This window comes from Perca flavescens, chromosome 12, assembly GCF_004354835.1.
Source record: "Perca flavescens isolate YP-PL-M2 chromosome 12, PFLA_1.0, whole genome shotgun sequence".
Taxonomy (NCBI): domain Eukaryota; kingdom Metazoa; phylum Chordata; class Actinopteri; order Perciformes; family Percidae; genus Perca; species Perca flavescens.
This window is the reverse complement of record NC_041342.1, coordinates 26,403,481-26,417,587: the sequence shown is the minus strand read 5'-3', so window position 1 is coordinate 26,417,587 and position 14,107 is coordinate 26,403,481. Positions and strand designations below refer to the sequence as shown.

General features: G+C 40.6%; 1 protein-coding gene across 1 annotated transcript; it reads left to right on the top strand.

Moving 5' to 3' along the window:
• Nucleotides 1–4,717: 4,717 nt before the first annotated feature.
• LOC114566003 (ankyrin repeat domain-containing protein 33B-like) lies at nt 4,718–13,721 on the top strand. The gene is made up of 5 exons (XM_028594343.1): nt 4,718–5,218; nt 8,177–8,306; nt 11,429–11,569; nt 12,303–12,466; nt 13,071–13,721. Exons 1-5 carry the CDS (start codon nt 4,718–4,720, stop codon nt 13,719–13,721), a joined length of 1,587 nt encoding a protein of 528 aa, XP_028450144.1.
• Nucleotides 13,722–14,107: the final 386 nt, after the last annotated feature.

Below are 14,107 nucleotides of genomic sequence, written 5' to 3'. Positions count from 1 at the left end.
AATGTAATCATTTCAGTTAGTACCAAGTGATTTGCAGCTTAAAATTACGTAACCTAACTGTATGAGTTAGTTTGAAATATTATGGTCAGGACCTGAACTGGTCCGAGGGAGGAGATGGATGTCTGCAGCCACACCCTCCACTCCACTCCTCCACTAAAGACTCCATAGGTTTGAACACTCTTGTCTGAGGAGTAATGCTTAAAAAACATACTTGCCATCCAGTGACAACCATAGACTATAAATATTAAGGTCTATGGTTACAACAGAACCACCAGGAACAGTGCTGGGCTCTATAGGGGGATTCCGGCGTAGTGGCCACACTTAGTATTGCAAAATCATGTGATTCACACTGGCCAATTGTTTGCGCGAAGCTAGTCGAAATCTAGACGTTGCACTTCTGGGATTGCTCCAGTACCGCCAGAAATTAGTTACCTTCCGCTTTCTTTGTGTTGGCGTTCTAAACTCTGTTCGATTTATGAGGACTAGCTAGTCTACTTGTCCAATCTGAGTTTTCTGTTGCACGACTACCAAAACAGGTTCCTTCCCGAGGTTATTTTGCAGCGGCACCATGGCTCCATCCGGCGCTTAGCACCGCCTAAGGCGATTGTGTTTGGTTTAAAGAAATGCTAATAAACCAGAGCATGTTTTTCTCCCATCCCGGAATGCTGTGTGGACTAGCCAGACCCTCCTCCGCAGCGCTGTGGCGGACGGTCTGGCAATGCGAAGCTAGCAGGAAGCCAGCAGGTTCAACCCAAGGGGCAACCTCAGGTGCTGAAAAATTAAGCCAATGTACAGGGGCTGAAGTTTTTTTATATAACTTAACCATTTACATCATATTCACACTTAAAGGTCTGCATAATTAAGGGTGTGCGGCTTTGAGTGACAGGTGGCTGCCGTCACAGGAGGAGAGCATGGACTGTAGGCTTCATTCAGCTTCATTCACTCAGCCCTGTCAACGCTCCACCTCTTTACCCATATTTAGATTAGCCGGAAGTTAGGTGACGTCAGGCACTGGCAAGATGGTGACGGCTGTAGCCACCGGTAGCCGCCCACTTTGAGCTTCCTTTTGGGTTCTTGGAAACTTACGAGTGACGTCACAGTGAAAAGGTCCATCTTTTATGAAGTCTATGGTTCAACCACAGAAAATCTTCACCAAGCACACTGTCATTCGGCTCAGTGCGCATGCTCTAAGGCCTAACCCTCACTCATGCATTATTTGTGTAAGTGTTATCTGTCTTTAGGCTTTAATTTCTTTTCTTCCTACTCATGGAAGTAGATGTTTGTGTATTGGGCTATCAAAACATTTTGGCACATAGTATTGTCCCTATTTCTTTTCACATTCAGCCTTTAGTTTTGATTTATTTGTAGATTTGTTAGGAAAAAGTATATGACCGAGCGTCACACAACACAGGCCATTAATTAACAAACATATCAATAATTTAATATCTAGGTGTCAAAAAGAATTTATCTCGCATCAGAATTCAACATCAGCAGTTTAGAACAGCGGACTTCTGATTTGGGATAATGTCTGTTACTGCTGGAAAAAGCAGCTCTAGGAAAATGGGATGTGGGGTTATTTCTTGCTGAATCCAATTACCTTTCTGCTAATGCAAAGATGTCTTAACAGTTTTGGAAGCCCCGTGCAGATTAGGAGCATATGCAGCTGAAACGATTTCTAACATGCTAAATCAGATTTTCCCAACCTGTGCTTCATTTTTCACAAGCACAATGGGATCGACCTTTTCATGACGATCAAATCATGGACTAAGTGCCTGTAATTTGTCCCTCCTTAAGGAGCTCTGAAGAGATTAGTGCTGTGTCATGAAGAGTTTGATAGTTCTATTTCTTCTCCACTGTAAAACCAGACTGCAGGCAAAGAACAAGAGTGAAATGTACACTCTCTGGCACAGATGACTACTTTGCACAATCATTTTCAGACCAGGGTTAAAGAGAACTTGCAAATAATTATTTGACCTCCTTTAAAGCACAAGTGAAGGGCAGTTTATAACACAGAATGGTGTAATGCGTTTCAGGAAAGGCAGGATTTAACCGCTAGAGATTACTATTTCTGTGCCTGAAAACATGTTGGCTCAGTGTGGACTGTATCTTCATGTGTCAAACCTTAACTGGCCAAGGCAGTTGGCACAAAACACTTGGAATCCCAAACTGTCCGGCACATATGCCCAGATCGGATGCTCAGTGCGTGACCATGTAAAGTAGACTGATTTACGAGCCAAACTGGTTACTTGAATCCAAGAATACCTCAGTAAACAATATTTTATATCAATGCAAACTTGTCATGTATGGAAGCAATAATAAGGCTACATAATTCAAATGTTATAAGCAACTAAAACTGAGAATTTAATGTTGACATTTTAATGCCACTGAATATATAGCATTGACATATTTTACTTTGAAAACCAGTCTCTCTTTGAAATTTCCAGTAGATAATTAAAAGTGGTGATAATGCAAAAAAACTTGAGTTTGATAAAAATTCAGACCCAAAATTTAAGAATTAAAAAGTCACACTTGAACATGCCTACCAAGAAAGGCAACTTCTCGCTAACAAGTTAGCCATATCAACTTAAAAGGTGATAATGAGTCAGTGTTGTGTTCCAACACATTCTCATGAACGGGTTCATATGATATTGCAGGAAAATGTATGAACACCAATTCTTTTGATATCCTGTGAAATTAGGAGACTGCCGACTGGTCACGTGACGCCAGCTACAGAGCTCTGTGAGCTGTCAGTCTCATCAGCGACCATTGCTCGTTGAGATTAGCCAACAGTAGGTTACCGGGAGCCGGCTACAGGGGCCCGCAAGATGACGGTCCTTTCAGGGGCCGTGGCAGTTGTGTTTAGCCGACAAAAAGTGAGCGTCATGCGGCGGCGCCAGTTAAGTTTAGGCACCAAAATGACTAGTTAAGTTTAGGGGGGAAAAATCGTGATTTGGAGTAAAACACCCCTGCAGAAAGAACATGCGTTTCCTGGGTCAAAGTCTTTTGTTTTCCCCAGGAAGGAAACTCCGCTCCCCAGCGTGAAAGCGCTGTGTTTGATGACCCATCCATCCACCCCGACGACCTCCCTACGCATTTTTATACAGCAGCAGTCAATGTGGTCCATACAGCAATAAATACATTGAATAGATGCACAACGAGTGCTTTACTTTCCATAGCTATATGTACAAATGGTTCATGAGAACAGTTTATTTCTGCTGTGGCCAAAAAAAAAAAAAAAAAAAAAAAAGACTCCTCTGAAATGTTGGATCAGAATTTGATTAATTAAATTCAAGCAACTTAATTGTTTTGAATATTGCAAACTTGAATTTTCTGTCTGAATTTGTAAAACCTAAAAATAAATATAAAAATAAAATAAAAATAATTTTTTTTCATTTGTATCAGTTGAAAGTAACTACTAGATAGCCTTAGATCCTGATGAAGGTGACTTTGTCTTGGATAAGGGTGATCCCAGTCCTTCCATTGTACCCTGTATACACACATGAAGTCACATGGTTGTTAAATCCAGTTTAAGCTGGCAGTGTTAAGAGCAGCAGAAGATGAAACCACAGGGGGGGGGGGGTCTGTGATCTGTTACACTGATAACAATAATTCTCTAATAAGAATGTTTTGGTCAGACAGAACAAATGTAGTAAATGAATGTTGGTGTAAACATTGGCGTGAGTGTTTTTTGTAATTGTTGCATTTACTTTGCATATCCTGTGTCTAGAACACAAAAAGGACACCCTGGTTTAATTACTTATTTTCTTCAGTTGTCCCTGTGTAAAACATCTACAGATATTAAGAGAGAAGATTTTCAAAAGTGAAGACATTGCTTCTGTGCTTGTACCATTCAATGTTACACTTTATTGTATTCCAATGTCTTGTCACAGGGGAGGGGAATACGACAGAACAGCTAGAGCTAAAGGGAGAGCGACTAAAGGGATTATCACGTATCAGTTCAGAATGTCTCTCATCCCATTGCCGGCCATCATCAAAGGAAGCTCAATGTTTCTCCGTGTTTCTGTTGGTGGTGACTGTTACTGTTTCTAACCAAGACGACTGCCTGCTCTACTTTCCAGAGGACATCCATCTTCAGCTTTAAATTCTCATCAAGATTCAAGAAGGCTCTTTTCTGAAGCCATGATTAAAGATCGTACGGACAAGGCTTTTGGTGCCATTACGAAGAGTCACGTGGAAATGGGCAGTGACTTTTCCACCCCTGTAACTCATGGAAACTCTTGGGCTCGTCAAACTCAAGGTATTCGTAAATGCGACGCTGACGGACTCATTTAATGAGGGAAAACTTGTGACACTTTTTTATTTTTTATTGAAACTATTTGGTCACTTCATCAATTCAGAATGACTACCTCAGATCATGCATATGATCAAACCTTTCTTGACAAAATTGTCTTGTGGAGTTCTAGGGAATCCTAAACCTATGGCATCCAAAGAAGATTAATTCGACAATGACGGAGGATCGGGAGCATGTGTGACGATCTCGTGCCTCTCTTTTGACCTTTGGTGACCCTTATTTCTTGGAAAAACCAGACTGAGACGGAAACAGATAGAGGTCAATAGCCTGGCAGGATTCAATCTTCTGTCTGGTATGATGAAACAATGTATTGCAGCGGGCCGGTGGACATAAACTCTAGGTTTCCCTAGGAATCCTCTGGCACCCCACAATAATTTAAGTGTTTGGGGGCAGGGGAGGGTTTAAATGGTGTTAATAACAGAGGAACAGAGTGAAGGTTCAAAGGTTCTGGAGAATGGAGTGTTCCGAGGCGTGGGACTGGGCGAGAGTCCGCTTAGGACTAATAAAGTGGCTATGGATACACCTGCCATATCCATCACCAATGTTGAAAACAATGAGGATGAGTTTGAGGTGTCAGGAGAGGACGATAGCGAGGATTTTGAAGTTGATTACACACACAACTATTGGGAGGATGAGGACGATATCTACCAAGAGTTCGAGGAGTTGGACTTTGATGCCCTGCCAGATCGCTCGGACACGCAGAGCATTGTCTCCGACGATTCTTTCTACCCCCATGACGATTCAGTTGGGTCTCAAATTATGTACCTGCAATCGCCAAGCCCTGACAGCCCCGAACCCATTTCCTTCTTTAAGGCCTGCTGCAACAACAACACCATCATCGTCAAGATTATGATCAGACAAGGAGTGACCGAAGAGGAAGTGAAAGAGACGGATCGGAACAGAAGAGTAGGTGTCTGGGTTCAACGCATTTGAATGAAATGATTGTCAGGCACTACTGGCTTTGTTTTCAGTGTTGACTTGAAACAAGCAAAGTCTACGTTTTGTTCACAACTTTCCTGATGTAAACCAAAAGATTACAATGCTTTTCCACTGGAAACCTAAGTTTCCTCACAAAGGTTATAATATTGTGGGTGAAAATGCATTATGGTCCATGAGCATCAGTCTTAAAGAACTGTTTAAGTGTTTATGTAAGTTTTAGCTATCGTGGAAACTCTGAAGAGTTTGAGGTTTTTAGATGTATTTACTACTTTACAGGCAGCCATTGCTTTCCATTCATTTTCCAATGTCATTGCATGGTAATCTAGGTAAGTGCAGATTGATTTTAATAGTCTTCACTGTGTGTCACTTTGAAAACAAAAATATAACCGTGATCAAAGAAAATAGTTCAAAAAGCTTTATGAGGCTTCATTTGGCCATCACTACCAACGGCTGCTCCAAAGGTAGGAAAAAAAAACATTTACTACAAACATTTTCCAAGGTGTTATTGGCAGGTGCTTCAGATACAAAATTATGAATACAAAACACGCTTAATACAAAATAAAACACTGTTAATCACTTTATTTAACATTTTATCAGTTAAAGATTAAAGTTTTTTCACAGTAGAAATTCATTTTAAAATATTAAACCGCATAGTGTGCAAAACAGTCAGCAGTTATGTAAAGTACTCATGATTTGAGATATATCCGTTAAAAAGTCACAGGTATGGCTTTTTGAACTTTGATTATATATTGTGGTGGCATCTGTATTATGAGTGTCCTCTTTTCCACAGAGTTCATGTACAGCTGTGTAACTGATGTGTATGTGCAGCATCAGTGCTACAACATGGCCAGCAGTGTTGATCGTGGTGTAAGCCACCCACTGCCCCTCAAAAGAGTGAGATTATGACTTACGTCTTTAGAGGTCATGGTACCATCTGTTAATGGTCACACAAGACCTTCTGTTTAGAGTAGGGAGTTGTTGTAGCACCTGGGAATATCCTGTTATTCAAAATTGCATGTCTATTTATTTAAGAAAGGACAATGCAGTTAATTAACATGAACACTTGAGTCCATCATGTAAATGTGCCAGATTTAGCCATACAGTCTCATTTTCATCTGCAGTCCCTGGCAGGTTAATGTTAATATTAAAAGAAAACATACAAAAGCACAGACAACGACAACATCATCAAATCATAATTAATCTGTTGTTAGTTCACGTGTGTGCAATGTTGATTGGCCACTTGGTACCACTTTAGCCTTTTAAATGTTCAATTATGTCCACAGCTTACAAGTATCAAGCAGAACTCACAAACCATTGAAATTTTGTGATTGTGAGTTCAGTAAACAAACTAAAAAATTAAATTTCTTTGAAAATGTCAGTGTTCATGATACATATAATCCACCACTTTAAGGGCCATTACTAAGATGTATTGTGGTATGCAACACAAATCATGTTGTCCCTGAGTGAACTTGGCTGTTCTATTCACTGGCAGTTACATCAGGTTTTGCGGTCAGACCAGCTGAGCCTGGTTCAGCTCCTGTATCTAGCTAATGCCAAGTCATTTTGGTTACAATTATTAATACACATTCTCTCTTATTCGTCTCTCTAAAGAGAAAGCTTGGAAATAATTTCCTTCAATTCATGCCATTGTTTTATGATCTTAATTATCCTCTTGCTCTGTGTTGAAACTAAGTTCTTGTATTATCCCATAAAGATTTAATTGGTCAACCAGCTGTACCTTTTGAAGTGCTTTATAACCCAGAAGTGGGTAGTGCGGAAGGCATTAATTACTTGTCATACCTCATTTGGGAAGATTGGCACTACAGTGGGAGCTACAACAAAATACAGCTAAATTGGTGGGATGGAATGAGAATGTGGATAATGAAACGTTTTGTTTCACAACTGCAGACAGAAAAGGCCAAGTTTGGATTTGGTTACTGATACAAACCGGCAGAGAGACCTTTCTGCAGGCCTTTGATTTACTTGCCCCAGTTACATCTGATACGAACATGTGATCTGTGTCTAGATACATCATCCGGATAGGGACATCCAAGCCACGCACCACCTCCACATGTGGTCTGGCTCCTCTGATCACATTCCAATCACAATGCCTTCTGCATGCATATACACTTTGAATTAACATGTGTTTTTCCTTATCCAAATAGTATATTCACATACAGACCGCATGTTAATGCTGGTTGTAAATGGAGTCAGAGTTGAAATGGAGGGATGCTACAGGGGTGCTCCCTTGAGTGGTTTAGATATGTATATATTTAGATGTGGGTAAACTGGGGGTTTGCCTATAAAATGTGTGATTGTCTCCCTTTTATTTGCTTTACTGGACTTAATCTTTTCAGCAATGTCGGAGTGAGGCCAGATTGCAAACAATGAAGTTGGTGAATGTTGTCATTACTGTTGAAATTATGGCTAAAAGACATTATTATACTTCTAACTTTAAACCACGGTGGACTAGAAAGTATGCACAACTAAATCCAGTTTGGTATGGGTTGTGTCTGATGTCTTTCTTACCATTTTGTTACACCATCAACTGGTTAGATTATTATCATCAGTTCCAGTAAGACTGGTAACAGTATTAACTGTCTCGAAAGATTGAAAATGCAATCCCTGTCCCCTTTGTTAATGTGTGTTTTGTGGAAAAATATGATAATGACACTAACTCTGATTTAACAGCTATGGTCCTTTTAAATAAGAGCACTCTCTGTCTTTAACTGTGCTTGTAGGCAACGTAACCAATAAGTGTTATTTCTTTTTATGAGAATCACTGCAATAGTTTTTGCCTATGAGGAAATATCGCTATGAATAAACTTCCCTGTAGCCCCAGAAACAATTTTGGTGTTTTTAACAGCCAAAATAAATCACGAAGAGAGAGAAAGAAACTCAAGCACTCTTGTTTTTGTGTTTCAGTCTGGTCTGATTATGGCGTGCTACCATGGCTACGTGGAAGTGGTCATCGGCCTCTCTCAGTGCCCGTTTCTCGATGTCAACTGGCAGGACAACGAGGGTAACACTGCTCTTATTACTGCAGCACAAGCAGGTAAAAACACCTTTGAATTAAAGAACAGTATTTAGTATTAAAGCTAGTATTTCTTAAAAAGGCCCTTCACAGTCAGGGTCCACCAACAGAGGTGTTATTAGACGTATTAGACCTCTCTTCCAGACCGTGTGGGCATGTACAGACTGTACTTGATTGAGATCTCACTAACTGTCCTGTTTGTTTAGTCCATTAAATGCTGAACACAAATACAAGACCAATACCACTCTCATGTCTGTACAGTAAAGCTATTTTAAGTAATTTCCCGACATGAACCTGGATGTACCACTTTTAAACCATCATCAAGCACTATTGTACCTCGACAGTATCAAACCTTATCCGTGAAAGAGCAGCTCCATCAGCATCTAGCACACTGGCGGAGGATGTACTTTAACAGCCACAGATAGTGACTTGGAGGTAGAGCTTCTACTTGCTCTCTATGTTCAAGTCAAATTGTTTTAAATGCACCAATATGCCCAGTTATTTATTTAATTAGGTTAGCTTACGGCCTTAACTGTTTTCATGTAGAATATGAACAGGCTTCCAGTCGTGCTGTCTTGTAATTTAATTTTGTATTAGTAGGCAATTACAAAAAGTGTCAAAACTGATGGACTAATGGACACATATGAGTGGTCAGACAATTGTGCGGGCTGTAAAGTGTTAGCCAGATTGGCTAACACTTTATTTCACTATATTCCAGTAGTTACCTCGGTAAGTACAATGTTATCATAACTGATAGAACGAAAATAAAACCCAAGTTTTAACAAACTGTTGTTTTCTTTTAATCAAAAATAATCTTATATAATAACTGAAGGGAATTGAAATGTGTAATGATCCTGTAATTGCCAGTTATTGATATGATCTGACAGGGATCCATAGAAAGATTCTGTAGAGATGATAGAGAGCATATTTAGTTCCCTATCTTTCTCCTCCATTTATCACAATGTTAAACAGTTTCATTGTTAATGTATCTCATTAAAATCTAGTACTAAAAAACTCTGGCTATGACTGTCCAGAGACTCCAGACACAGTTTACATGACCAAACATCAAGTATTATCACTTTAAATATACACACACGACTTCCAGGAAGTGTCACAATTTGTGCATTCATCAACCCATTAATATCCTTTTTACCTTATATTCCTAAGAATCTACTGTAGTATGTCTCCCAGTGAGACATGTTACCTTGCATGCTATGTTTCTCCCCCTAACTACTTTTGATGCATACTTTACAGTGGTAGACATTTTATTGCAGAGAACTGAGTTTTAAAATTGGTCCAAAGTTAAGCACAGATTATATTATGAGGTCTGGTGCTTCCAGTTTCAAAAATCATTGGTATTTGCTATCATTAGAAAGTACCATGGTAAGTCATTTCATAGTGATGCAGCCACATGTATCAGACACGGAACCCCAGCCTCTCATCTGCTAACGATGATGAATGGCTCTCTGTGTCCTGTGATGAATAGCTGCAGACTACTCTTCGTTTTCTGCTTCATTAAAAGAAGTATTGATCCCCTTTCATGACCAAGTACTCTGCAACACCTCAGGGGAACAGCTGACCAAGACTGTGAAAACCACACTGCAGCACAGTGGTCAAATACATGAGACTCTCCTTAAAACCCTTCTCTAAAGGTAGAAAGTGTGTTGGGAATTAAACCCATGTCCTCCGAGGTGAACTCTCAGTGTTAACCCTCCTCCTCCTTCCACCCTTCCATTCAACCAATGCGTATGCTTCTAGCTGGACCTCTTTAATAGATTTCTGTTGCGTAAACTCTGCATTTAGCTCACTTCAAAGAATTTCAGGAGATCAGGCTGTTTCATTAGTCTGGATTTACTCAATTAGGAAGGTTGTGATGTTTAAAAAGCTGATGTGAAGCTGAATGGTGAAAAGCTATAGTTTGACTTCAAATCCCATCAGCAACACTGACTACGTTTACATGCACATAACTTTTTGCCCTGATTTCAGAAAAAAAGACTAATCTGGCTAATGAAAAAATATTCCACTAATATTCCCGTTTACATGTAGCCGTGCAAAATACGATTTTTTCAAAGTTTTCCAGCGGTGGCGGACTTGTTGGAGCGTGCGAACACCGCGTCCCTCTTTCATTCCTTCAACCAGCTTCTTGAAAAGGTCGGCGTAGCGATGTGTGCGCATATCCAAAAACCTGTTGATATCCAAGTCTTTGATCATGTTTAAAGCTATAGTGTGTAATTTCTGTCTCCCCCAAGTAATGATGACAATTCTGTCAGTCTGTCATAATGTCAGTCTTACAGTCTTCTTTGTACAGGAGGGAATTTAACTGTACCACAAGTTACACATGGGCCCAATCCCAAAGTGAGCCCTGAGGACTAAGGACTAAAGACTCACAGACTTAATTGATCTCAGGTGCTAAGTGAGTGAGTGTGTGAGGCCACATGGGCTCAAATAGGTATAAATGGGATTGGGACAGCACTTCACACAAGATCACATGTTACCTTGGCAACGTTTAATAAAAAAGATGTTGCTGACACTTGCCGGTTTGGGAATTTTCATTTTAAGTTTGTTGCTTTCCGCATGGCCAAGGCACAGGAGACGGCTGCGTGATTCCACATTATTTCAAGCTCTTGTTTTACAAGCTGGAAAACAGGTTGGTCTGTTCCGTGGCCGTGTGTCATGCTGTTGTTTACCTTTGTAATTTCCGGATTTCCATACGGTCTCCGCGGTAAACGTCACAGTGCTTTGAACTGTGGGTAATTCCCTTTGGTGAAGTCTGCATTGATGCAGACTCACGGAAAGAGCTCGGTAAGTGTGTACTCAAACCCTCACGCCCTTTGAAATTCGACATTGGGACAACCCTAAGCCCTTACAAATTTCGCGAGAACGCGCACCAAAGTCCGTGAGTCTGTGAGTCCGGACTTTGGGATTGGGCCATGGACACTAACTCCACCTACAATATGTTTTCATAGAAACCAAAATACTATATTATAGAAGTGAGATAAAGGGTTGAAAAGGGAAGTTTTAATATTGATGAGTGTTCAAAAAGAAAAAAAAACTAGTTGAAATGTAGAAAAGCAAAGAAGAAGCTTTGCTAGTGGCAAACTGCAGAAACTAGTCTCACGTCTGTGTCTCTCTCTGGTCTGCAGGTCATGCGTTCATCTTGAACTACCTACTCAACTACTTCCCTGGGCTGGACATCGAGAGGAGGAACTGTCACGGTTATACAGCTTTGATGAAGGCTGCCATGCAGGGCCAGGCTGAGTGTGTCAGGGCTCTCATGCTGGCTGGTAAAACACACCCCTTTAAATAATTAAGGTTAATGGACAGCCACTCTAGAAAATCTTGCATTACAACTTGTATTCATCTTACAAGCGACTGACAGCTATTAGATGTACAGTACAGGCCAAAAGTTTGGACACACCTTCTCATTCAATGTGCTTCTTTATTTTCATGACTATTTACATTGTAGATTCTCACTGAAGGCATCAAAACTATGAATGAACACATATGGAATTATGTTCTTAACAAAAACGTGTGAAATAACTGAAAACATGTCTTATATTTTAGATTATTCAAAGTAGCCACCCTTTGCTTTTTTGATAGCTCTGCAAACCCTTGGTGTTCTCTCAATGAGCTTCATGAGGTAGTCACCTGAAATGGTTTTCACTTCACAGGTGTGCTTTGTCAGGGTTAATTAGTGGAATTTGTTCCCTTATTAATAAAAAAGCAAAGGGTGGCTACTTTAAAGAATCTAAAATATAAGACATGTTTTCAGTTATTTCACACTTTTTTGTTAAGTACATAATTCCATATGTGTTCATTCATAGTTTTGATGCCTTCAGTGAGAATCTACAATGTAAATAGTCATGAAAAGAAAAAGGAAACACATTGAATGAGAAGGTGTGTCCAAACTTTTGGCCTGTACTGTATGTATCAGGTAGAAATCTCTAGAAATGGAGAGCAGATTACAGTCCAGCTTTAGTCACAGATTCTCCCTCGCATAACTTCTTGTGTTTCCAGGAAGTGATATTCAGGCAAGGGACAACAGTCGCAATATGACACCCAGGGAGTGGGCTCTCTTCACTGGTCGATACGAGACAGCCAATCTGATGCATCGGCTGATGTCAAAGCCCTGTGCTGAGCAGATCTGTGACACCTTCTCCCTGGAGTGGCCCATGCTGGAGGTTAATATATTCTACATGACTAGAGTCCTACTGCTGAATGCACCACATAATGCTTTCAATTAATGATTCCTTTAAACCAGCGATTTCCAAAGTGGGGCCAGGGCACTCTGTCAAGGAGTCAGTTAAAAGTTTTCAGGTTGATTTTATTACTTTTTTTTTTACACAAGTCTTCGTAGTTCAATGAGCAATAGGCTACTGCATTTTTAAAATCTAAAATAGCTAATAGATTTAAATAGTCTACTGTAATCAGAATCTGTGCTTTATTAAGCCAATGCACACTGTGAACCACTCCCTGCCTGTCTTTATATGTCTGTGTTCTGAAAAGCACTTTAAATGAACCCTTTTCTCTTGATTTGCCTTTGATAATTTGGTAGTTTGGTAGTTTAGGTACAGTGTTACTTGCAGCTAATTGAATTGATGTCAATTGCTCTGTTTTGTAGGATAGTGTGCATATTTTAAATTTTCTCCTGTGTTGTTTTTTCACATAACTAAGACTAGAAGTGTAAAACAATTGCAGTACTCTCTCTATCTAGTAAGGGGTCCTTGGCTGAACAATGATTGAGAACCTCTGCTTTAAATTATAATGTTTGATCATCTTGTGCAGGAGCTGGTGGCCCAGGCCCAAGAGCCAAAGTCTTGCTGGAGGCGTTTGATCAACTCCCTTTTCTGCTGCCCTCATGGGTTTTACATCAATAACAAGGTTAACCCTGTGGATGATGGCGTTCTTGAGCACATGGTCCACATCACCACCAGTATCTCCAGTCCAGTCATTGCCACAGCTTGCCGCACTGTGTGTCCAGGCAGCCCTCCGTGCGTCGGGAAGCGTCGTCAGGCTGTGCAGGAGATCCTGAGGAGGCAACGGGTATCTGAGCTGAAGCGTCTGGGCCCGGACAGACTTAACAACTACAAGAGATTTTTCCAGAACTCGCGTATACTTCTTCTCCCCAAGTCGATGGATCGGAGAGCCAGCCTGCAGCCTCAGCTGCTAAACGACATGGCCGCGGTGGCCATGAGACGAGCAAGCCTCCTGCCTCTTAACATGCTGAGGAGAAGCAGCGTGCGACCAGGCATTGTAGTGCCCAAAGTGAGGCTCTGCAAAGCCCCGCCTCCGAACTTCAAGCCTGAAAAACTCAAACGGAGCAATAACAACAGCAACCAGCTCCAGATCCCCAAGTGGAACTACAAGATGAAGAAAATAGAGAGGAGGCAGGAGGAAGAGAGGAAAAAACTGTTACCTCTGGTAAGGAGGAAATGAAGGGAATGTGTGTCTTGTTGGAAAGCCCTGACAAAGCACGATGTTGCAGTCCAAGAAAATTGATCAGAAGAATTGACTCTGTTAATGTAAATACACCTGCCAGTTGCCATTTTTGTTTGCTGCGATTGCCGACATTGTTGGATTTGTTGCCTTGTTTCTACTTGAATTCACAAGCTTTATTTGAGAAGCATAATTTGTGGTGCAATGTGGGCGATACGGGAGCTCAGGGAAATAAATCCACATATAGTATAGTATTTGTAACTCCTGCTAGGATGCTAAGAAGACACATTGTTCCATGTTGGCAGCTTATATGTATGGCGAATTCAGTGACACGTGGCAAAAATCAAAAGAAGATCAAGTGTAAGGGTTTCAGTATGCTTCAGGCG